This window comes from Sceloporus occidentalis, unplaced genomic scaffold (genome assembly GCF_023333645.1).
Source record: "Sceloporus occidentalis isolate IW3139 unplaced genomic scaffold, rSceOcc1.0.p SCAF_48, whole genome shotgun sequence".
Taxonomy (NCBI): domain Eukaryota; kingdom Metazoa; phylum Chordata; class Lepidosauria; order Squamata; family Phrynosomatidae; genus Sceloporus; species Sceloporus occidentalis.
In genome coordinates, this window is record NW_028317028.1 from 2,985,660 (window position 1) to 3,012,347 (window position 26,688).

Sequence of the window (26,688 nt, forward strand, 5' to 3'; positions counted from 1 at the left end):
GACGTCATATTATGGCGCTCAGCAGTGAAGCAGCGGGCACCGCAGCAGTGCAGGAAGACAGAAGACTCCCGTCGCTGGACCTCAAGGTGAGAAAACTACAAAGGGGGATAGGGTAGAAAGAGATAAGGGAGGGAAAGAGGGTAGAAAGTGATAAGGGAGGGGGAGAGGGTAGAAAGTGATAAGGGAGGGAGAGGGGGTAGAAAGTGATAAGGGAAGGAGAGGGGGTAGATATTGAGGAAGAGGGTAGTAGGGAAAGGGGTTAGAAAGTGACAAGGGAGGGAGAGGGGGTAGATATAAGGAAAGGGTGTGAATTAATGTGTGGATGCATTGAGTGAATGAGGGAGAGCATGAGTTAATATGTGAATGTATTGTCTGAGGCAGAGCATGAGTTGTCTGAATGAGGGAGAGCATGAGTTAATATGTGGATGAGTTCTCTGAATGAGGGAGAGCATGAGTTGTCTTAATGAGGGAGAGCATGAGTTAATATGTGGATGAGTTGTCTGAATGAAAGTGTGAATTAGTGAGTGACTGTAAAAGTGTTTGTGTATCATAGATGTATAATTGTGGAAGGGCAAAGATGGCACTAGCAGGAGGTTTGTGCCTTGGGGACCAAGATGGCACAGGCAGGGTTTATATGGGACAAAGATGGCACAGGCCAGGCTGTTTGGGGATAATGTTGACTTGTGCCTGGCTATTTGGGGACAAAAGGTGGCAAATCTTATGTGTGTTATCTGGGTGCTGGCCAGGTTCTATGTGGGCAGTGTGGACGCCAGGGCTGGCTTTGGGGTGTGCAACCTGTGATCTATGCCTGTAATTTAGGGGGTTTTAAATATACCTTTAATGCTGTGTTTTTATGTTAATTCCAATTGATCTGTACCTGCAAAGCTGGGGTTGTGTGTTATTCTGTAGATCCATATCTGCTATGCTATTTTTCCATACATTATTTATGTATACCTGCAAATACAGGGTTAATACGTCTTATTCGGTTGATTAATACCTGCAATGCTGTTTCCATGTATTCATTTGATCTATACCTGCAATGCTACGTTTCATATATTGTTATTGTATACCTGCAAATATAGGATTTATATGTCTGATTCTGTTTATTTGATATATATACCTTCAGTGCTGAGATCACAAGTGAATTTCAATTGATCTGTGTTTGTGTGTTGATCTATACCTGCTATCGGCAGCAGGGACTAATATTTATATATATCGGCAGCAGGGGCTAATAAATGGGTTTTAGATATTTGGACAGGGGCGCAATTTCACTGCTTGCCATAGGCTCTATTTTCAGTAGATACGCCTCTGGCCTAGACATACCTTACTGGACAGCCAGAGGATTGTGTTGCCACTGCCTTAAGGACACTCGAGCCATGATTTGCTCTTTAATGAATGTGACAGCCTTGTCCCTTTATATCAAACCCCCCTCCCCCTTGCAAATGCATAGAGAGATTAATGGGATCCAGGCGCTGTTTCCCTGCCCCCAGTTCATTGGTTTGCTGGAGATGTGCTTGGTGAAAGCTTCTCCTGCGTACCGGTGTGCATGCGGATACTCAACAGCCAGCTGCAGCTTGCATGGCATTGCCAGAGGACCTTCTGAGACCCCCCCCATGCACATTCTGCTCTCCTATTGATTTCAAAGGGAACTCTTTCCTGCCAGCGATTGGCTGCCAAACCCAGAGGGTGAGCGTGCCGGAGTACTTTAACAAGGTAAGGGTGTGTGTGTGTGACTAATAAAGTACTTTTGGTAGTGGGACTGTGTGGTTTACGGCCAAATGCACATTGGGATGCTTTATGACTGGCTGATATTCCGTAGCGCTGCACAATGCATGTTACCGTTTCAATGGTAAACCAATTACTGCTGACAGCGAGTTGGTTATTTCAGTTTAGTGTTGCGTAATGCCGACTTCCCCCACACGAGTAATAAAAAGTCACGCTGCTTGTCTGTGACCGCTCCAGCGTGCGAGAGATCCACAACCAGACCCGGTGTAATACCTACAGCTGCGGTACACCGAGCGGTTATATTATAAGCCTGCTGCAATACGTCATCTCCTCGATCCATACACACCGCTTCTGTATTTGTAGCCCCTCGGCCTCCAGCAGCGCTTGCGCTACACCGACCCTCGCTGAATGAGCAGCGCAGCCCGCGCTCTGGACTCTGGTTACCCGGGCAACCACCGCCGCCTGGCCGACCTGCTGCATTCACATTGGTTACTTTTTTAAAGAGCCGGTGCGGGCGGGTATTGGATGCAGCTGCTGGCGGAGTCAGCCGATCACTCGGGTTTACGAAGCGGTGTAAGGTGTGGAGAAGGCGGGGGAGACTGGGCGGCCCCGGTAAACTGTGCTTTATGTCTTAAAGATACCCACATCAGCTGGTATACAGGTAAGACGTAATACTAAATTGGGGACGGATGCTTTATGTGAGGGAGCCTGCAGATATATATCATAAGACCCTATAAATTAAGGCCAACCCACCCCTCTTATTAATACAATGTGGATTTCAAGGTCGGCTGCGGACCTACACAGTATAAGTCTGTGGCTAGCGATCCTGCCTATACTGTCTGGTCTAAGGTTACTTGTTCTACAAGTTAGCAGTAAATAGGTGATCGCAGGGGGGTGCATTAAATGTCACGATATGGATACGTGATCGGTTTTTATCAAAAGTCCATATATTTAACGTACTGTTCATTTATGGAAGCCGGATATGTGGTTTTGTTCACACAATATGTCATAAAATGCATAAATGATTGGTTTTAGTACCATGTCTTGTTTTCTTTATAACATCATTTAGACGGCATTGCCCTAGGTCCTAGGTACATGATTGCCCAGAAAATCACTTTGACGTCAAGAGCACATAAACATATTTATGATCAGACATTAAATAATATATTGCATTCCATTTAATGAATTAATAATTTTTTTTTCCATGTGAAAAAGGGTACAATTTGTATGTGTTATCCTTACATATTATTCTCATCAATCACAAGCATGTTGGGAGCTTGTGCGGTAAATTTGTGTTAGAATTACATATTAAACCTTTTGTTAGGGAGTTGTCCTTTTTTATATATATATATTATATAAATTATGAATTAAAATTTGCAAGATATTCCTCACCTGTTGTTTCTGTAAGTGATATTGTCATTTTATATACTACTTGTTATGTCCTGTCTGCCCATTGTACAGCGTTACGGAATATGATGGCGCTATATAAATCAATTAATAATAATAGCATGGCCCAGGTGATGTATTTTATTGTGTCTGTTTTTCTTTTTTGAATTTTTCAACATTTGTGAAAATGCAAAACATACTAAATTATTTACAAAAGCGATGATGACTTTGGCTTATCTACTAAGTTAAGGGACGCCAGAGGACAATTATTATCTAGTATTTTTAGTCAGCAGAAAACCTGTTCTTTCCTGCTGTGCGGACGCAGTGATTTTGCCCTATGTGTTCTTCGTAAAAGCATAACACGTTGCATTGACCCCAGATGTTTAACTTTGCTTCTTCTGATCAACATCGAGCTTGTACTGACAAAGAGAGCATCTGTTACATTAGATAATAGCAGTGATCTCTATGTTAACAAACTGTCTTTTTTTTCCCAAATCAATATTTGCTTTGCTAATGTCTACCAACTTGTTGTCTGGCCTTCTTCAAAGAGAATGGATGTTTGATGACCAGAAAGCTGGATTAGATTAGATGGTCTGGTCTCTATAGCGTTGGTATCTCTACGGTATCCACGCTGAGTTCTGCTAATACTAGGGTGTGAAATCTGCTTGTGTCAGCTTGTACTCCTGATGGTTTTTACAATATGGTCTTGTAACAGAATTGTTACAGCGGATTCTTTGCTGCCAGTGAAGAGTAAGCAAGAAGTTTATTTCCTAGGGAAATTAAAGAAAACTATTTTCTGCAAAACTAGTGTGTGGCTTCAAGGTCATGGAAGTGTGTGTTATTGGACATTACATCACGTAGAGGTTAAAAGGACACTTGAATGCTGTTCTGGGTGGTCCACACACCCCAGCTAAATGTCCTGCTGGAGATGTGTTTCACTGCCCACATCTCCCTGCATGTGCCACACTCCCCACCAGCTCCCCTGCCTTGGCAAACCGTGCATGGCTGAGGATACCTTTAATATCAGCAGCTGCCAAATGAGAAACTGGCTAGAGATATCCACTGCCGCACAATGTGTTTTATACTCGTGTGGCTGGACATACCTGAATGGAGCTCTGTTGCCAGCAGCCATTTATCCGGTATGCCACGACATGGCCGGTCCGGCTGTTCAGACTCCTGTGTGGATGTGTCTGATCAGTGATGTATCCCGGTCTGGGCATAGGGTGGCAGGTCCAGGGGCAGCAATTCCCCTGCTGCAAACCGTTGTGCAGATTGTCCTCTCTGATCTCCCCAACCGGCCCACTTATGTTACAGAGCGATATGACGTATGCTCAAGCAACCATGGAGAGAGCATCTGGGGGGTGATGCCAAATGTACGGTAAATACGCTGCTGGATGGTGACACTTGGTGACACCTACTTCCTGCCACCCAGTGTCATGGGCAAGTGTCTGAGAAAAAGGGTTCGGAATCTTGTGCAAGTATATGCATTGCTCTAGAGGAATATAAAGTCTGTGCAGCTGCTGGTGGAGACCTCTTCACTAGCCCTTCCTCGTAGCCTGCGCATGATGTCATATCCCAACACCAGCAGCAGGCAATGTGACGCAGGGAACGGCGGTTGCGAGGACTCTGCACTCCGGTACGGTTGAGCTTGGGGACATGTGCAGGGAAACTTGCCATGAGACTCATTAGATATAAAGATAACATGAACAAAGGTGATAATGTCTGTTGTGGCTTAAAAATTGTCTATTTCCCTTTTTTGGTCCTTTGCATGTTGCCACAACACTGAAGTTTTGTTTCCTAGGAAATGATAGAAAATGATACTTAGCGGTGTTTATCTTTCCAAAGTTGCATAAGTTATTGTAAATATATCACATTCTCCACCTTACTAGAGTCTCACTGCTGCAGAATATATACGTATTTCACAGCTTCCATATCTCTCTTGTAAAATATAAAATCACCGGTTTTGCTTGTGCCTAAATGGATTTAAGTTATATTTGACCAACTTGCCATGCCCGGATCAACTATGCCTGGAAGTGGAAGTCTATTTGGGTTTTCTGTTGTGCAGCCACATCCGGACAGCCAAGAGGGCAAAAGGTTCCTTCATCAGGTTGGCCGCGTAGATTTTCCATAACAGTTCAGTCATCCTGAAATACGCCTATTCACCGCCTCTAATGGTACAGGCAGTGTTTGGACAGGTCTAACATTGATCTACAAATACCACAATTTTGCAAATGTGATTTATACAAATCGCTTGTATCAAAGCAGGTCTAGCGAGTGACTTGGCTTAATCATATGTACAGATAAACCCTCGTATTTTCCTTTGAGGAACGCCTCTCTCTTTCATGAAGCGTGTCGTATGTTCTAATTCGTTTTTGCTCACCAAGCCTATTTGTGTTATTTTTTCTCCTAAAGCGGAAACTGACATAGCGGGGAAACTGCTGCCCCGCGGGACGGGAGAGAAGCAATGAGGAGCCAATAATAGAGAACGAGGTATGTATGTCCCGCCACAGGAATAATGGAAAACCTTAAGTAGAATGTGCACCCTGTTCGCAAATCGCTCCAAAACTGTAGTTTTGTTTTGTTTTTGTTTTTTTTTTTTTAAATGTAATTGAATGAAATGTAGAAAAGTACATATGTGTTTTTACTTTATAGTAATTCAGTTTTTACATTTTTGCCAATAATAAAAAGGGGATGATGGGGCAAAGTTTTTAGAGTCATCTTATTGCTATAATAACCAGTGTAATGGAAGCTATACATTTTTATACGTTACTCCAGTTAGTAGATTAATTCCATACACATCAACCACTTGCCCCAGGAGAAGAAAATAGGAGGCCAAATGCCATTTATTCTATACGATTGCTAGCGGTTTCGACCCCCTAGCTACTTTGTGCCAAGTAGCTAGCGGGGAAGGAAACAAAGCATTCCTTTGAGGGGGATTCTCCAGAATTCCTCCATTCATTTATAAGGGGCACCACACAAATTTAAAGGGACCACTCTGTTTTATTTGCACTAATGCATGATGGATGCTGTGTCCCTTTTTAATCGTACAAGAAATCAGCATGTTACTAGATGTTTGTTGCTAGAACATTATTAGAACTTTTGTCGATGCGCAATAAGAACCTAATTTTAGAATTTAATACTGTCTGTTCTTTTATTTGCACCGCAGAAAGTCGAAACTTTCAGCCCAGCAATGTTTCCAAGATTTCGAAGTTTTTTACTCTATGGTTTTTCTCTATCAATATTTGGCCTTTTTGTTTATTTCCAAAAAGAGATGAAGTTCAGTTTAAATTCTGTCGCCTCTAAACAACCGGTAGAAATAAAGCAAAAACATTTTTTCTGGGCTCCTCGTTCGAAAAAAGCAATTCGCTGTTCTCCAAATATATCTGCAATCAATGCTTCAGAACCTCTTCCTCATTCTCACCGTTTATTCCTAATGTACAAACACTGCCGCAATTTTTCCACACTCTTGAAGCCCCAAAAATGTGACGACGGTATCTTTTTGGTATTGGCCATCAAGTCTCTTCCTATTAATATAGACCGTCGCATCGCTATCAGGAATACATGGGGAAAGCAGCAAGACTTTCAGAACCGCAAGATCAAACTATTGTTCCTACTCGGTAAAACTGAGGCCAATTCACCCTCTAAATCACTCCACCAACTTCTGGCTTATGAAAGCGCCGAATTTAAGGACCTAATCCAGTGGGACTTTGTTGACAATTTTTTTAATCTTACACTTAAGGAGATACATTTTCTACAGTGGTTTGCCAATGATTGTCCACGTGCTAAATTTGTGTTGAAGGGAGATGATGATGTCTTTATCAACACGTACAACATTGTTGAGTTTCTTGAAGATTTGAATCCAGATGATGACTTCTTAGTTGGCGATGTGATCCGAAATGCTATCCCCATCCGTAACACCCAAGTGAAATATTTCATCCCGCATTCTATGTACAGTGGAATCAATTACCCTTTATATGCTGGTGGTGGCGGCTACCTTATGTCAAGAAGGACTACTCACCGTCTTCATACCACCGCTGAAACCACCGACCTCTTTCCAATAGATGACGTTTTTGTGGGCATGTGTCTAGAAAAGATGAAAGTGATACCGCAATTTCATGCAGGTTTTAAAACATTTGGAATCCATTTGACCCATGCTTGTATAAAGGCCTTATGTTGGTGCACAAATTAAATCCTACAGAAATGTGGATTATGTGGACTTTGGTGAAAGATAAGGCGATGAGGTGTGCACAGTTGAAGAGAACTTTGTGACGCAAGCAAAAATTGTATTATTATGTGTTGTGATTTGATGAGCACCAGAGACTTGTTTTCTCATCCCATAAAGTACTGTATTACAGGTCGGGTAATTTCAATTCTGTACATTATTGGTTTGTTTGCTCAGTTAGGCCTTTTGAGTTCTCCGTGGTTGATGCCTCTTTTCTGCATGAGCACAGCCACTTCTAGATTGATGTAATTCCCACTGAATACACTTGGCGGATAGTACCTATAGAATAACCTTATTTTTAAGCTTGGGATTTTAATTGTCTTTGATTTTCAAAATGGCATTTATTTTGAGACTTGTCCCTCCAAACAAGACCGAAAAACAAAAGCAAGAATCCTTTTCCCTATTGTCTATAGTATGTGTGGGTTCTTTCCCCTTAGTTATGGTATTTTTTGAATTTAGCTTCACTGTCCTTTGTTTTTTGTTGTTTTTAGGGGTTAAATCAGAATAAGGTACAGTATGAAAAGCTTCACTATGTACGCCTTTGTATTTGTCGTGCAATATGTTTTAGCTTTCATTCTGCTTGAAATAGTTTTTCTGTTTGGATTTTCCTATTCGTTAGCCATTATTATAGCGTTATGTCTGGGATTTGCAACCGGTACTTAACAGGAGAAAGAAAGAGAGGGTGAAACATTAAAATACACCGACCCTGCATACAAATACCAGACGGAAGAGGTCTGTACCTATGTTTGAAATGTATATGTAAAGAAACACTGTAATTTAAAGAATAAAATGTAAGAACACAGGAACATTTTGAGAAGCTTGTTCCACCAACCTCTCAGTGACTGGTTTTGCATTATATGTAACAAGTGTTCCTGGCTGAAACATATGAGTTTGGCAAAATTGTAAATGATTGATTCTAATAATTTCCGGGAAGATTCAGGCCATCTAACAATACAGAGGCAGATTGAGGGGAGCTGAAAAACAAGGAGCACATGTTTCATGGGTGCCTCTTTCAAAAACAGGAAGCATTTGTAGGTACACTTCTTTCTAATGCTGAGTAGAACCCCCCCTTAAAATCGAAGGGAGTAGGGACAGACAATTGTATGTATGTTAGCTGAATTTAAGTATGTATTTAACTAACACGCGATTGACTGCTGCTACTCCCCACTGCCTTTTAACCCTCTGAGTGCCACTGTAATGTGGTATGTAGCTCTTCCACAAGAGCTATGTACATAATGGCACTATAGGATCCCCTATCAGAGATTGCTAGACGTGATCCCGTAAAAACACTTCTGCTGTGTACAGCAGCATACAGATCTGTTCCTGAGCTATCTTGTATGGTCCAGGTGGAAGCCAAGAACCTGTGCATTTACTGCTCAAAAAAAAACAACACCAAAAACGAGCAAGCTGTTAATTGGCTGTAGATGGTTCGGCACCAACCCTAGCAGGAAGAAACTAAAGTTAACATATAATTGCTGCCTATGGGCAGGAATTGGCCCCTGGAACAGCCAGTGATATAGAGTAACATACTCTGTGGGATAAACTGGGTGGGATGCTAGTAAAATAAAACAAAAGCTGATAACTGCCACAAGAGTTCATGGCTATACTAGTGCCCCCCCCCTATAAAAAAAAATATGTAAAAAGCAATAAATTAAAATTTATTAAATCAATAATTTTGTGTATGTATGTGTATATATATATATATATATATATATACATAAATTCAATACACATTTCAAAAGAAAGCCGTGCCTGTACTGTCCGTGGAAATATATATATAATTATATAATAACCAAGTAACAAGCATTTTGATGTTTAGGCTTGTTTCCCTTTATCTCCTCTCCTATATTTTATTTGTAAGAAGAAAGATCATCTGCTACAACTATCTGGACTTTGTTGATTTGTTAATGGATTTCCCCAGGACCCCTATAACCTATTCACAAGCTTGCATTGATTAAAAAATGACAAGGAGTGCTGCAGGGATGCTGAGGTGAGTGAACCCATGAAGCCAAGTGTTGTTTATCGCTATCTTTCAATCAGCCTTCGGAAACCACGGGATGACATAGAATCCTGTTGCAGAACTCTGGGCCGCTACAGGTATATAGAACTGTTAGTACTTTAAAATGCCACGTTGCCTCAACCGTTTGAGGCAACGTGGCATTTTAAAGTACTAACAGTTCTATATACCTGTTTCACGTTATTTTTGGCCAGATAAGCTTGTGGCTTATAGTAATGTATAGAGGGACTTTCTATGTGCTAGGTCCTCAAACATGGTGTGAAAAAGCCTTGCCCGCTATAAATCTGATCAAAGTTGGTCCTTGCCATCAGATTGAAGTTGCTTGTGCACAAGGTTCCAAAGCCAGATTGTGCAACGTTCAAAGGTTTGCATGAGTGTTCAGGAACCTTGAAAAGGTTACACGATAATTTTAAGACTTTTGAGGTTGATTGTCAACACCATATTGACCAAAGACAGACAGTTTGGTAAGTAGTGAATCGTGGCAGTGTCTCATAATAAGAATAAGAAAGTGAATGCTTATCTAGTTTAAAAGGGGAAGTTGGAAAACAAATCCTACAAGTGGCTAATAAGCAGCTGTGAAAACATTGCTACGCAAAAACAGAACTGTTTTAAACGGTTTTTAATCTGATACTAATAATTAAAAAAAGGTGGGGGTTCCCTTAAAAGAATTCTGAAGCAATGTGCATAGATGAGTCAAAAGTAGAATTGTTTGGATGACCGTCCATGGTATGTCTCATGAAAAGTAAATAATGCCTTCAAACTTAACCCCCTCCGTCAAGCAGGATGATGACCATGTCACTGGCCATTGGAGAAGCTTTGCTGCATTAGAAGTTGACCATCTTGCCATCCTTAAAGGAACCATAAATTCTGCTTTCTTCTACTACAGAAGACTGTCCGGCCATCCATCTGTGAGCTTCCATATTCCATGGAGAAAAAAATCTTTTGCCTTGAGCGTAAAATGAATTTACTGTATACAGTAATGTAGGTTAGCATTGAAAAAAAACCTGGTTTTATCGAATTTTGTATAAAATAAACTTTTTTTAGGTGATATTATTGCCAAATGTGAAATTGCAGGTGACTTTTCCTGCTCAAGCACCACATCCTAGCTGATTATTTATGGTAATGCTAATAGAGTTTGTTCTGTCGTAACTTTCGCTAGTCTGAGTGTCTGGCCGGGTGATTTTATTGTTAAGCCCAGGCGGTATGATTAGCCGACTCAGCTAAAATAACACGACTAGAGCACATACATTGCAGCTCCCTGTTATGCAAATATTTTTAAAGATTAAAATAACCTAGTATTTTTTAACTTATTTTTTTAATCTGATACTAGTAATAATATATGGTGGGCGTTAGTAAAACCACGACTTGCAGCGATGCAATGATCTGAAACACACAAGCAAGAAAAAGGAAATCTCACAGCGAATGAAATGATTCACTTGTGCTAAAAATATACAAATGTCGGTAAATTAAATACATTCTCAGTAAATTGCATGAAGGAGCAGGTCCCAATTTCTTTACCGAATGAGGAATTGATCAATCACTACCGAAGTTATTGCTATTTAACTGTATATGTAAATTAGATATTGGTGAGGGCATCTTCATTTCCTGTACTCAGGATCTGCACAATCATTCACTGCCCATTGTTATCATCTTTCATCTGTTGCAGGGTCACTGATGGCTGGGTGCAATTTTTTTTGGTGCCCCCTAAATGGGTGTGGCAATATGGATAACCCCTCCCCTTAAGCACAACCCATTGAACCACACCCATTTTCTACAGCGTCCACCGCTTCACCTTGTAACATGTCGTTCCCCACATTTCCAGCTTTGCCCCCAGCTTGTCAGTGCCATGTTTGTGCCAAAACAGTTTGTCAGGGCCGTGTTTGCCCCCAAACAGCTTGTTGATGCCATTTTGTGCCCAGTAGATAAATAACAAGGCCATTGATGATATAGGAACTACAGCGTTAAAAAAAACAAACTCAGATGTAGTGATTTATTCTCATTTTGACACTGAAGGTGATACAGCATAACTCCCACCAATATATACTGAGCCTGACGATGGTATACAACAACTCCCATCAACCCAACAGTAGGACTCCTATCATTATATAGCGATCTGCGCCCAGATTGTACACATGGGACCACCTTTCTTTTTCTCACCCATTTTCTTACTCTCTCCACTTTCTCAACCCCACCCTCATTCTTATTCACTTACCTTGCTGAAGTCCTGCAGGGAGAGCACGATGTCTCACTTTTCAGTTGTGGTGCGCGCTGCTTCACTGCTGAGCGCCGGGATATGAAGTCATATTCTGGCACTCAGCATCAAGCGCCAGCACCCCGAATGGGGAAGGAGTCATTGCGTTCCCGCCACTGCAGTCAGGAGCAGAAAGTTCCCACTCAGTTTTCAGCGACCCTCTCTCTTGTCAGCTCCCTGCCACCTGGGTGCTGTGCACCTGATTTGGTGCTGGCCTAATCTGTTGTTAATTTCAGGAATCTTTATAAAGATGGGGTAGGGGAAAGGGATCACCTAAAATGGCTTTATGTGCAATCCACTTGTATTTACCACTACATATAATGTATGTTTCCCTCATATTTTGTGTTTGTCTATCAATAGTGTTACCTGTCCTGAAAAGAAAAAAATAACTATACACACACACGCATAGTACTAATCAGATCATGGTATTTTATCATCGTTCTGTACAGGCATTGAGAACGATGGCAGGTTTTAGCAATGTAGCACCTTAGAGATTAAACATGACCTGGTCAGTACTGTGTACCTACTTTTGGCACACACTGTATAATTTCCTTAAGTAATGGGTACAGCAAAACTACGAACATTGGTCAGGTCTTGCACAATGAAAAGTGTGCCACCAACTCACAGCACTCAAAGGATTAAACAATACATATGAAAGCATGTCTATTTATTTAGCATGAGTCACTTAGCATTAGGTGAAGGAGTAGTCACCTTGTGTATAGAATTGTATAACTACACCTCCACAAAAAGCGAATTTAAGATTTGCCACTGAATGTATATGTATAGTACCCGGTGTAAGTAAATGAGCCCTCGGGTTACTATAAAACGATAGAAGGCAAACACTAAAAATCTCAACACTGGAAAAACCACTTTATGTTGGCAAATACATTTTAGTCGCATATGGGAAACATTGTGTCTGTTTCAAAACAATTGGAGCATGCACAGTAGGAACAAAACATTATGGTAGTTTCTGCAGAAAACTGTTAAGACAAGCTACACAGTTTATTGTTGACACATGTAAATTGTGTTATTTAATTCAAACGTACATTAAAAAGGCTTTTAATGTCTGGTATTATTAAGTAAATGAGGATCACACAAGACTCACTCTAGGATATTGTAATTATTAGTAAAGCATCCCTAATTCCTGCAAGAATAATATAATGCAGATTGCTTCTCTTACCTGATAATAGCACAAATTTGTCTAGAAATAGTATATTAATGAATGTAAAAAATTAAATACCTGTTTTAATTTTAGTATTAAAGATTGTAAAAAAAATTAAGTGCCTGTTTAATTTCAGTATCAAAGACTGTGCTGTTTTAAAGCAAAAATAATCCTGCAAAATTACATTTAAACATCTTTCTTTCATCAAACTTTGAAATGTGGCTCTGAAAATGAACAAAATATTGTGTCATTCCATAGCGGTTAAACATTTGCCCGTTTTCAAGCAAAAACCATCAAAGTTGCATAATGTCCGAATTACTTGTGTTATATTAGTGCCTCTAGAGAGGTAACGGACTAGAGGGGTTAACGTACAATGAGCGTTCCTGGTGTGGTGTAAACGTGGAACAAGTTTCTTGATAAGTCTGCTGCCTTACGTCCGAAAAGGAATTTGTACCCCAGTGCTATGTTTAGAAAGTATGCAAAAGACACTTAGCGGACATGTAAATGAAAAATATAAAAGTTATTTACAAAACTGCAATAAATGCTTTGTCCTCTGCATTGTAAGTTGGTATGGTGACAGCACCACTTTTAAAACTTTGCACCAGAACTGCTCTTTGTCTATAAACATGCTTTGCGTTCCATGAACAAGGAATAAATCGGCAACTAACATTGTTATGCGTTTTACGTAGAAGTTTATAGATGGCTCCTAATTTCAACACATTATTGTAAACCCTTGAAGAACTCAAATTAGTTTAACCGACCACCCAAACACTTACAGAATCATACAATAACACTTTCGTTTTCAGTGCTGTTTTTCCTTTTAAGACTCCCTCAACATACAAAGCCCATTCTGTGTTGCCATTGCTGGAACACAGTACTAAAAAGTGCCTTAACATGGTAAGCGCCTTAATACTGAAAATGCAATCTTGCTGTAAGGCACTTAATCCACTGACTGAACTTGCAATATGGTGCATCTGGAAGCAAGACTTTGTTGGTGCTAAGTCTAGAAGGCTGCTATTTGTGATATGGAAGGAAAGAAAGACACTGATTCCATAATCAACAGGACACAAAGGGACAAAAAACTCAAGTTCATCGCTTATTCTAGGAGTCTTGAATAGACCCTTGCAATTCACTCATCAGCTGGGGGAAATTGATAGCCATGACAGTCTCTTTTTAGGACTGCTTCAGCATCACATTTCTTTCACATTGCTTTACAGTAACACAAGCTAGGCATACAGTGGGAGACAAAGGAGTTTTTTGTGTAATGAGGCAACACTGTTCAATCCAGTAATTATATCACTGGTAAATAGTTGAAATAGGTTATTTGTTTCCACATCACTGACCCCTTTGCAATTTCCATTCAAGGTTAGACTTAAGCTCACTACCCGTATAGTGTTCCTGGTGGGCTTACATGCCAATGCTCATTGTCAGCAAATAAGGGGATAACGCTAGACAGCATAATTTAATCTTCACGAAGATATGCTTCAGGGATTTCCTCTTCCGACTGGCTGCTGTTTGGGCTTCCTCCACCAGCGGGTTTGTTGTCGTCGTCGTCCTCTGTGACAGTTCTTCTTATTTCCTCTGTTACTGCAGCAGCCAGCTGGGCCTCAGCCTTCAACACCAACTCCAGAGTCTCCTGCACCTGAGATCGTACCAACTGGATGTGGTTGCGGACTGTGACAGAAGCTTGGTCTGCACCTGTAAATAAAGAAGAGGCTTTTCAGGCAGCTCCATTTCGGCCAATTTGTCTGGGTTCTAGTTCCATTATCCTAGCCTAGTCTACTAGACAAATACCCTAACTTCTTGCCTGCAGTAAACAATACAATGGTTCAGTCTCAATCAACCAGCCTGACACTGACTAATGAAAGTCCATGGAACAGACTTCATTAGCGTTGCCATAAAGAATCAGCTTAGTGTGGTAACGGTGCACGGAAAGTTACACAAAATATCACATAACCGACAACAATGGCAGTCTCTGGGTCTGCTGATAAATGATGTTGACTACAACAAAATGAAATAAAACAAAACATTTTTCCCACAATCATTTTCATATCTTTTGCTTTAGCTATTATCTGGAGCTCACGCTGTGCTTGACCCGTGTGATGTAGGAGTGGAGGAGCTATAAAGCAAATACCCAAAGCAAGCGATTACATATGCACCTGAATAAAACTTTTAACAAAACTATGGAAAATAAAAGGGATATAATACTAGTTTATTGAAAATTAAATGCCTATTTTAATACGGGATTTGGAACTGCAAAACTGCAGATCTTGTGTTAAGAAATTAAAGCAGTTGAGCTGATGCAGTGTTTGCAGAGATCACTTATCAGACTTCAGCCAGAGAACAGCACAGTACTAGAGACTACATGTCCAGAAGGATATAAATATTCTGAGTTATAGATATACTCCAAGACCTTTATCTGCCCTTGCTCTTGACATGTAGTCAGGATATCTATATGCTTTTTGCATGCATGTCTACATTTCCTTACATTACATTCCGAAATAACCCTATGTAATGACATTTACAGATGAAAATAAGATGATAAATGAGTGAAGAGACATGAGAGGCATGACAGACATAAAATGGGTTAAAAGAAGACCAGTAGGGAAGTATATTCCAAGGAAGGAAGCCATATTAGAACAATAGGTCTGAGACTAAAATTGGAGGGTCAGCAGTTTAAGTGTGTTTAATGTAAGAAACCATTTAATCTTCAAGAGAGTAGTGGGTGTGTCACATTTTCTTCAAGCAAATAAAGGTTAGTACAGTGAAGGAAATTAAAGATGTGTGGATAGGTAAAAGGCTATCCTGATGAGGCAAGCTGTGCATTTCTTTCTCATTTATATCCTTCTTTAAGCAAAAAGAGCAGCCTTTCATTTAGACAGCAGATACCTGGAAAGTACATCAGTGGTATTTCTGTCTCCTGACAGTGATTGCTCTACCGTGTATGTATTCACATCTCCATGTGCATTCACCTTTAGCAGCAGAGTTCACAACGGAACTCTGCTGGGATCAGTATAAAGCAAAACGTGCTTTTCTATAGATTTGATTTTCTATAGATGCTATTAATCCAAGAGACACTCTGCATATAACGGGGGAAGTTTAAAAAAAAAAACCAATGTTAAAAAATGTATTCTCTAAAGAGGAAGTTTGCTGGATAGTTGATAGCTTCTCAGTAGCTGACAGTTTTAAGAAATCCCCCACATTACATTTGCCAGGTAGGGCCAACTCAGGAGGGGGGGAAATCACTGGTGCTTTGCATGTATATATGTATATATATATATATATATATATATATATATATATATGCACTTTTGAGAGTCCGTAACATTTTAAAAGTAGTCCCAAAGTACACGTTTTGTAAAACATCAAAAGGATCCAAGGTAAACACTGTCAACAAATGGATTCCTACAGCTCCCTGCACAAGGACACGTTTTCTAATATGCAAGCTCTATATACATTATTCCATACATCCCAGGGGTGCGTCAAGCTATGTTTACTCGATATATTTGTTTTAAACATTTTAATGTCAAAATAAAAATCTAAGAATTTAAACAAGCTGTATGTTAAAATGTGTGTGAGCGTACGCAATGTAAAATATGGGATGAATACTGCAGACCCAATGTAGACCATATCTTCTGAATGTGGCTACTCACCAGCCTGGTAAGCAGCTTCTGCTGCCATCTCTGAGAGACTCAATGCACGCTCCCAGCTAGACTCATACCTCAAGTACTGCTCCTTTAGATTCTTCATCTGAAAAAGATACAATTTAATATAAGAACTATGAACAACCGAAAAGTATACTACTAACTGAATTGTTATTAACCCCTTCGCGACCTTTGCCGGTTCAGGACCGTCATAACAAGAAGGTCACTAAATGACCTTTGACGGTCCTGAACCGTCAAAAAATTAAATAAGCTTAGAAAGTGATCAAGGATCACTTTCTTCGCTTAAACGGCCTTGCTGCAATGCCTTGATGTCGAGGCATTCAGCAAGGCCGAGATCGGCATCGGGGGCCATGTCTGGCCCCTCCCCGGGGCGTCAACAGCCGCCATACATTGTATGGCGGTGGACGCCCGTTTTAAAAGCGTTTAGGAGGCGATCAACGATCGCCTCCTAAACTTAAATGGTGTCGCTGGAATGCCTCGATCAGGAGGCATCCAGCGACACCAAACACTTACCTCTGGGTGGGCTGTGACCGCTCCGGAGAGCGGTCACAGCCCCCGCTGCCGGTGATCTTCGCCATCAAGCAAGATGGCGGCGGCCCGGGAAATAAAACAATAAAGACGAAAAAGTTCGCTAGAGGGTCTCCAGACCCTCTAGAGAACTGGCTCCACTTGCTGGTTGAATACAGGTACTGCATTCAACCATGGAAGTCAATGGAGCCCAGCTTTCTAATCACTATGTGATTAGTAAAATATTCAAAAAAAATAAAAATAAATAAAAAATGGAAAAAAAAAATTAAAAAAAATTTGCTAACATTTAAAAATAATTATGCAGTGATGTCACTAGATGAACCATCCAGTACCAGCAAAATGTGTAAAAAAAACTATTAAAAAAGTATTAAAAAAATAAAATAAAATTAAAAAATAAAGTTTATTATTTTGAGCAAGTGCTAAAATTTCTCAAAAATCTCAACAAAGAGTTAAAATAAAAGCACTTCAAATACCCAAGGGGTGTCTAATATATAAAAAAATGGCTGATGGGGTAAATTGGAGTGGCCTAGCTCAAAGATAGGGCATAGGTACAGACTGACCAAAATGGAGAAAAAAAGCGCACTTCCCAAATGTGGCATTTTAAATCTGAAACAACCCGACAAACCCATGCATGTCGGGTATCACTGCACTCAGGAGATGTTCCTGAACACACATTGGCGTGTTGTTTGACAGTGGCATATACCAGGACCTGTATATCTATAACTAAAGTACAATTTGTGTGAAAAAAAAAAAAAAATTACTATTACAAAGTTTGACAAAGTGTAGTTCTATAATTGGTGCATGGAAAGGGTTAAAATAACAGCATTTGGAATACCCTGGGGTGTCTAGTTTTCAAAAATATATGGTTTGAATGGGTTAAATTGAGTTAACCGGCTTCAAAGATATTCCAAAAAGGAGAGGGAGGCACAATGACCAAATGACCACCTGAATTACGCATGCCCCAAAAGTAGCCTTTTACCAGCCAAACAATCTGACAAACCCATGCATGTGGGGTATCGCTGTACTCAGGAGATGTTGCTGAACACATATTGGGGTGTTGTTTGACAGTGACATATACCAGCACCTGTATATCTATAACTAAAGTACAATTTGTGTGGGGAAAAAAAGAAAAAAAATTACTATTACAAAGTTTGACAAAGTGTAGTTGTATAATTGGTGCATGGAAAGGGTTAAAATAACAGCATTTGGAATACCCTGGGGTGTCTAGTTTTCAAAAATATATGGTTTGAATGGGTTAAATTGAGTTAACCGGCTTCAAAGATGTTCCAAAGAGGAGATGGAGGCAGACTGACCAGATTTGTTAAAAAAGATTTGGAAATCATAAAACGCTGCTTGTACTTATTGCCCTATAACTTACAAAAAACAGCAAAAAAACATAAAAACATTGGGTATTTCTAAACTCAGGACAAGTAGTAGAATCTATTTAGCTAGTTTTTTTACTTGCTTTTTTAGGTGAGTAAAAGATTTTTCAAATAAAAGTCATAAAATGTGTTTTTTTTTCAATTTTTCACCATGTTTTTTTATTTTTTTTTATAGTAAATAAGATGATACGATCAAAATAATGGTATCTGAAGAAAGCCCATCTTGTCCTGAAAAAAACAATATATAACTTATGTGGGTACACTAAATGGGTGAGGAGAAAATTACAGCTGAACACAAGCACCACAAAAGTGTCAAAACAGCCTCGGTCCCACAGGGTACAAAACGAAAAATGAGCCCGGTCCTTAAGGGGTTAATAGAGCATGACACTCTATGCTACACATACAATAACCTGGTACTCCATGATGTGAATATACATATTTACATATTTAAGAGCTATCTTAATCCAGTGATGTTTATAATACAGCCTATGGAATTCTTGCACAGGATACATGGTACGGTTTTAAATTTCAAGAGCCACCTAATGGCTACATAAATAATGGACTATTTTGTAACATAACATATATAAACATATATAAAAGTTCCAGACATTTAAATAACAGATTACCTGTACACGGGCTCCAACAATCACCTGCCAAATGGTGCTTTCCTCATTTGGATTCATTCTGTCAAGAAGTGCAGTGTATCTCTGCTGTAGCGAGATCAGTGTGTACACAGCCTGCAAACAGGGGAAAGCGGACACTTACTGGTGTGGCCTGATGAGTATGCCAAGTACCTGCTTTGAAAGTGGGAACTTAACAGCTGTGGTCTCGGTGAGTTCCAAAGTTTATTTCCATTAAGTATATATATATATATATATATATATATATATATATATATATATATATATATATATATCTCAATGTTAATAACAGCTCCACAGTGTTTGTTTCTCCCTTTCCTCATATATCTTTTGCATATTATATAAAATCACTCATGCAGCACCCTAGAAAGGAAGACTATAAATAAGACCTTAAGAAAAAAAAAGATACTATAATATTGAAGCGAAAAAATAAATAGAAGAGAAATAATTCCCTGTTATAAAGATGGAAGGCCACATTTGGACAAATTAAATAGAGTGGTGTACATAAGACACTCAAACGTGTAAATTGTTTACAGTAAACATCATGAAGTATAGGTCTCTAAAATCATTGTAGGTCTGGCTATTCTTGACACTGCCAGTTAGCGGCAGGAAAGCCACTACATCTCCCATAATGCTCCTTCAGCTAAGGGGCTGGCTGAGGAGTATGGGAGATGTAGTCCTGCAGCAGCTGGAGGGCCGCAGTTTGAGAACCCCTGCCTTAAATTCGTTGAGAACAGTTGCTGCACCTGCACACAGGGGTGTGCACAGACCACCGCCTGCAGTGTTTACCAAGCCACTGCTGGAGCTTACTGGCAACAAGTACATCACATGCAAGAAGATGTGGTCGGGGAAGACATCCCCTGCATGTAAAATAGCTGGGGTGGGGAAATTGACAAATACATATGGGGGGATTCTACAGTACCCCACCAATTAATATGGAAAAACACCACCACAAAAATGTAAAGGGACCACACAGCTATGATATGCATTAAAGTGCATCGATGGATTGCATATTTAATAGCAGAGATTGCAATAAGTGTTTTGTGTAAGTGGAACAGAACCTTTTCTAAGTTGAAACTAAGTGGAGCCAAAGCTTTTTGATGTCATCCAATTTTGCCTTTTCAACAAGTTACTATGAAGATAGCACAACTTTTCACAAAAATCCTGTTAAAAATACCAATAGTCTTTACCTTAACCCTCTAGATATACAATGGGCATGTCTTACCGTGGTGTATTCTGTTAGTGAATCAATGAGCGCATACGTCGTCTGCGACAGGAAGGTTTGTGTACTGTCTGTTAGCAGAGATGCAGCCCTCTTTATTAAGGACTCATTGGAGAGAGTGGGTTCTGACCTCTAAAACAACAAACATAACTGAAGCTGTAAATACAAACAATATGCAATGTGATTCATTAGCAATTATAATAAACTGGGTTTCATGGTTTCGGTCTCTAATTCTTTTTACAATTTTACGGAGCAGAAGATGTAAGGCTACAGCTTGCAAAGGGAATGTATAGCGAGACAAAAAGTATTTCGGCAGCAGCTCTGATCTTGACTTTGTACTGTTCCTAACAGCGAAGAAGAACTCAGCTTCTGCGTAATCACGTTAGTCAGTGCTCACTCGGCCTCCTTTCCTTTTTCCTTATCATTAAACCTCATATATGTGGCATGTGCTTTACTATTCATATACCGTAAAATAGTTTTGCAGATCTACAAATCATTATGTTACCTGACCGACTGGAACCGCACACAGGCTGGTGCCAACACCCACAGGAATCATTTTAAGCCATGGACTTCTCAAAATTCGGATACAGGTTCCCCTTGGGACAAAGGGCAAGCTTTGCCTGAAAAATCAATCATAAGTTTACTTTAACACCACCGCCCAGACTTGCAGATGTGGACATGACTATAGTTTAGCTGCTTAGTAACGACAACATTAACAGTAAAACAGTTTTATGGAGCATGTCAAAACCATTTAAAGAAGCATTAAATATCTCATTATTTCCTCATTTGGATTTAAAACGTTGTGCTCATAACCTCGTTCTTCCAATATTCAGCTCACCTGACAGACTTAAATTAAGGCTACAACTATCTACGTGTGTGTGTATATATATGTATATATGTATATGTATATATATATATATATGTGTAGAAGCTAAAATATACACAGTGTACTCATGCTTACACACAGTAATAGTACGTTTGCCTATATGGATAGTTACTATTCATACTGTGAACACATATAAACTTCGTGTAAAGTTATGAATATGCATATGAACAACAATATACAGGAAGCTTAACAACTCAGACACTATTCACAGTTTGCCCAAGATGCTTCTTCGTAGAACAAAGCTTCCCCGACGCTACCTTTTTCATTACCAGGACTATAACCGCACCTTATCTGACAGAAATGACATTGAACGCGCCCGTGACACGCAACCAATAAGTAAAAGAAGCAGATTATCATGAAAATACCTGAGAAGGGAAGAAAAGCCCCAAATCAGCCGCCTACTGACCGCCGCCATGTTTCGTGTGGCAAGCGGAAGTGACGTCAGGTCGTTAGTGTCTGGTTGTGACTGTACGCAGAAGGAATGTCACCAAGCTGAGGCTATCTCATGGTTAAGTCACACCAGGATGTTTTGTGAGAAAGTAGTAATGTAAAGAAGTAATCTTTATATAAATAAGGGCAGGCAGCACATTAAATTTGCTGTCGATGTACTAAAACCGGTTTTGTGGATCTACTTCCTTTTTTACAGTTTATGCAGAGAATAAAAATGAAATTATCAATGGAAAAATATAATAATAGTTACAAAATAAGACATGGAAAATAAATCTGCCATTTCCAGCTTTTTAAAACCAAAGACATTTAACCCAAACAGTTAAATGGTAGCGTATATCATTTTAATGTACAGTAAACAATAAAACAGGATTTCAAAGGGAAAACAGTATTATACTAATGGCTTATGTACTGTAGTGTATCTGTTATGCTTGGTCATGGGTGACATAAGCCACACTTATGATTTGAAACCGATACATGTATAGGATGTGTGACCACCAGAATTATTATTTTTTTCTTTCTGTATAATGCTGTTTTATAGCTGTCAATGGCAGGGATAGGATGGAAATAAGAATACATGTACAGATATCACCTTCACCGTTTAGGGGAATAGTGGACTAGTAGTGGGAACTAAATCTCTAATAGATTAGAAAAAAATAGTAATTAAAACATCAAATCTGTATCGGTTGTGAACATTGGGTCGCCAATGTTAAACATACAGATATTTAGGTAATACAATAGATTTGTGGGGAAAGAGAAGTGTTTTTGCACTACTTTTTCGCCGCAAATCCATCTGCGTTATTCTGGCCTCTCCGTGCACTTCCGCAAAAAAGGCGGAGCCATAAGGACAGCTTCTCCCCGTTCCTCCAATCAGGGGAGAGTTTGTGCCCAGAAACTCTGCTCCTTTAGCCGAAGAGCACCAGGAGGCCAGGTTCACGAAGAAGTGATAGAAGAAAGATAACAAAAGAGCCAAGAGAGGAAGCACAGCTGCAGGGAAGGGGACAGGGACACGGAAGGAGTTGGTGGAGAAGGTAGATAGACACTGAGAGGGAGAGAGTGTGATAAGAGCATGTGAGAGAGCTTGAAAGAGTGAATTTATTAAATAAAGATATAAAATAATGGGTGTATACATGGTTTTGCTTGGTATGGCTTTGGTGTGGAGGAGGCAGACTTTGATCCTTGGACACAGGCAGCACAATGTCTTGGGCTGACCCTGGGTAATGCCATATTGAAATTAGCAGAAAACAACATATTATGGCTATAGAATTAAGTTGCAAGCCCCGCTGTGTCTACCTCTTCTGAAACTGTATTATAATTTTAATGTGTTATATGGTCTCTAAATTGTGATTTCTACGGAAGTACACTCAAACACAAGCGTGGTCTTTATGTGACTTCAAATAGGCATTAGCCACATACACAACGATAGGCAAAGTGGCTGTACAAGGACACCAGTGTCCATGGCAAAGTTTGTTAAGGTCCATAGAACATCATTAAATTGTCCAGCACAGATCCAAGTAAATGTCCATCATGAGTAACGTTGGTGCCTAGCCCTGCACATACACCCAGCCTTTGCAGTGTCACCATACAGTATATACACTCACTGGTCACTTTATTAGGTACACCTGTTCAATTGCTTGTTAACACAAATAGCTAATCAGCCAATCACATGGCAGCAACTCAATGTATTTAGGCAGTTCTGAAGGCAAAAAGGGGTCCAACCCGGTACTAGCAAGGTATACAAAATAAAGTGGCCAGTGAGTGCACATGTTATTCACATGATGTTTTACTTGTTACAATGTTAGAAAAAGTTTGAAGTGCATATTTTACAGAACATTTAATGTGTGTCATTACATAGGAATGGTAAGCTATATGATAGTAGCAAGTGGATGACTCATTATAAAAAAGCTAGTGTCAGCCCCAATATTCTGTTGTGGTATGGCATAGAGCTGTAAAAATATGTTATTTTGGGAACTAAGACAAATGGCACTATTTAACAGTCATATATACAAACACACCTACACACAGTATATATGTGTGTGCAGGAGCTGACCACCCATTCTAACTTGTTCATATAATTATTCCTCCCTATTGAGTAATTTCACCCCTATTGTTAAGTTTCTCATTGGTGATTGTTCTTTGTAAGGGGTGTAATGTTTGAACAGGGAATGTCACCCAAAATATCACAATTGTCTACAATGATAGACTTGGGGTCTGCAAAAAAAGTTTACTGGAACAAAAAGGAATAAACCAAAAATCTCTTTAGTGCTAAAGTAGTGTATGCAGAATTCTACATATTTGTTTTTCCATGGAACATGTTCTTTTATCGTCTCCTGTTCGTTTGTACCGAAACCAGAAAGCAATAGTACGTAAAGTTCTTGCAAATTAATTTTGAACCAGCAGCCAATCACATATGTGCTAGAAAACATCACATTTTCATACCATACATCACATAATACCATACATCTGATTGGCTGCTGCTTACGCCCATTGTTTTCAACTGTAGTATGCTCTTCGCTTTCAGTAGATGTAGCTGGGGAGGAGTTAAATGAGGCGGACGTGTCATTTTCTAACTCCAGTAACTAAGGAATGCCTGCGCTAATTTTCATTCAGTAATATGCATTAAACATGAATATAGAACTTCAATGCCCAATTAATTTAGTTATGCTTTAAGCTGCGATGGGGATAATTCTTCTTTTTCCCAAAAGAAGTCTTCATTTCCAGCCTAGAGACCGCTCACAAGAAATGTATAATGTAGTAGTAAAACCTTGGGAAAAAACCTCCTAAACTACCTAGTATTAGAAAACCAGCATTATTTTCTCAGAAATACATTATTATTATTATTATTATTATTATTATTATTATTGCAATTATTATTATGATGTTCTAGATATATTCCAAAGTTGGACAACACTGAATAGGTAAGTCCTACAAGGACAAAAAAAATACAAAAGTAAATAAAATAAAAGCAATCTGCTAAACCTAGTTAATTTCCATGTTTATTACAAGGTATATTATATGCGTATGGTATACATGTCCATAAAACATTCATTTTTGAAAATAATATATAATAATATACAATAGCCTAAGACATATAGTGAAAATGGGCATTGTGTATTGTGACAAGTCTTTTATACAAGTGTATTCTTTCAATATAACATCAGAAAATAAAGTGCTATAAGCTTTAAAATATTCCTGGTTAAATTCAGCAAAATTCATCCTCATAAAAGTACTGAACTGTGAGTACCTCGGGAGTAATCCAAAAATGTCATAAGACAAGACAATAACAAATCCAGCGGGAATGACAGACATTTGCTTTGTGCTATTATTAATTATTTTATGTCTTCACCCTATATAAAAACAATCATAGTGCTAAAAAAGCTTTTCCACTCCCTAAATCAACATGGATCTATTACATTCTTTGTGCTGCAAGCGTTGTAACAATTTTTTAATACATTATATATATATATATATATATATATATATATATATATATATATATGATAATGGTGTGCTTACTTGATACTAAATATAAATAATTAAGTAGTATTTTGCATTAATAAATTAAATGTGGAAATAAGTTATACCGATATCTTCATCAGAATTATTATTAACATATAGTAGAACTCCGGCAGTCTTTACTTTGAAGAGTCATTATTTCTTGTCCTTGAAAGATAAAACATCCGCATAACCTTCGGACCCCTGTTCTAGGAGATGCAAAGGTGAACAAGCAGGCTTGGTCATTTTAGGACAAGAAGGTAAGTTGTCCATCCGGCCACCAAGAGAGCTCCGATCAAAACAGTGTAACTGAACAGCACGAAAGCCAGCATCTCCTTCAGCACTTTCAGGTAGTGGACAGCGAACGAGTGCCTGGGAGCCATAAGCACCTGCGACTGGGAGCTGCTATCACCCTAGACAAAGAACAAGTTATTATTAGTCATTGATTTATATAGCGCCATCATATTCAGTGGTGCCGTACAAAGGGCAAACAGGACACAACAAGTACTGTATAACATAACAATTTGGACGTACAGACACAAACCCTAATGAGCTTTCATTGTGCGCACGGAGTATTGATAGACAATGCTTACCGGGGAGGGGTATATCAAAGTTCTTCTAGCATAACAAGCACTGTTCACAAGTCAAAGTTTTTATTAATATCAAACATTGCTAGTTTATAGGGAAAGAAAATGAAACCACATATTAAAACGTGTATACTATATTTGTGTATACAAAAGACCCATAGTTCAAACATACAGGGTATTCAGATAAAAGAAATACTAAAAATAGTAGTTTCAGAAACATATGGCATGCAATCTATTTCCCCAGTAATAAAATAGCTATTTAGCAATTTTTTTATTTAAATGTTAGAAACAGAACATAACAAAAATGATCAGTAAAAATAAGGTAGGCAAAGTAAAAGTTTAGCAAGTCTCTTGTGAAATTTAAAATCAGAAATACCGGTAACTTATTCTAGTTTCTAGTTATGAAGCCCCATCCACTATGTAACAGAATTACATAGACTTATTATTTATAATAATTACATTTTGTTACTTTAAATTCCATGGGAAATTTAAGGTGTGCTGTCTGGTGCTTCTATTACCAGAGAGGGTTATATTTTTTTTATTTCTTAATATTTTCCATGTAAAGAAGTTACAGGAAGAAATGATAAAACCATCCTGTCAGTCTATTCCCTTTATGGGGTTGATGGTTCGCTGCCATCAGCTTGCAGTAAACATAAATCTATCTATCCAAGGGCAGGAGCTTTAATATTTAATGTTATAATTGCTTATAATGTACTTGTAAAGTAGTGTGAGAAGGATCAACGCTGTCTTGCACAACTCAAACATAATTATAGATTTACATTACATTTTGTTCTTTTCCAAAATGGAAAAAAAAATTTCCATGGAAAAATTTAGTTAAACTGATATTGTTCACTTATTAAAATTATACTTTTATTTTCTATTTATTTTAGATATATACATACGCATTGGGGAAACTTGTGAATTAAAATGTGCATTTCTATATATATATGGATCACTGCTTTCTATAACTGGAAAGCAAATTAATGCAAACAAAGTTCAATAGATATGAATACATGTAGCTATACATAACATACATTTCCATACTTTAAATAGAAGTTTTCTAATAAAATCA

At 38.8% G+C, this 26,688-nt stretch overlaps 1 protein-coding gene and 1 pseudogene across 1 annotated transcript; one reads left to right on the forward strand and one right to left on the reverse strand.

The window, feature by feature from the left end:
- The first annotated feature begins 6,382 nt into the window (after window positions 1–6,382).
- On the forward strand, window positions 6,383–7,380 carry LOC149289104 (N-acetyllactosaminide beta-1,3-N-acetylglucosaminyltransferase 4 pseudogene; annotated as a pseudogene).
- Window positions 7,381–14,225: 6,845 nt separating this feature from the next.
- LOC149289105 (diablo homolog, mitochondrial-like) lies at window positions 14,226–21,502 on the reverse strand. Its single transcript, XM_089491095.1, has 6 exons — window positions 21,453–21,502; window positions 20,707–20,821; window positions 20,205–20,333; window positions 18,965–19,075; window positions 16,417–16,513; window positions 14,226–14,461 (listed from the first exon to the last, which is right to left on the reverse strand). The coding sequence occupies exons 1-6, from the start codon at window positions 21,500–21,502 to the stop codon at window positions 14,226–14,228; spliced, it is 738 nt and encodes a 245-aa protein (XP_089347221.1).
- Window positions 21,503–26,688: the final 5,186 nt, after the last annotated feature.

Bases quoted from the DNA above. Each gene is read 5' to 3' on its own strand.
- LOC149289105 (XM_089491095.1), bottom strand. From the start codon at position 21,502: ATGGCGGCGGTCAGTAGGCGGCTGATTTGGGGCTTTTCTTCCCTTCTC. The intron at 20,822-21,452 runs GTATTTTCATGA...TTGATTTTTCAG, and splicing joins GGCTTTTCTTCCCTTCTCAG to GCAAAGCTTGCCCTTTGTCC. The intron at 19,076-20,204 runs GTAAGACATGCC...CCCTGTTTGCAG, and splicing joins CACTAACAGAATACACCACG to GCTGTGTACACACTGATCTC.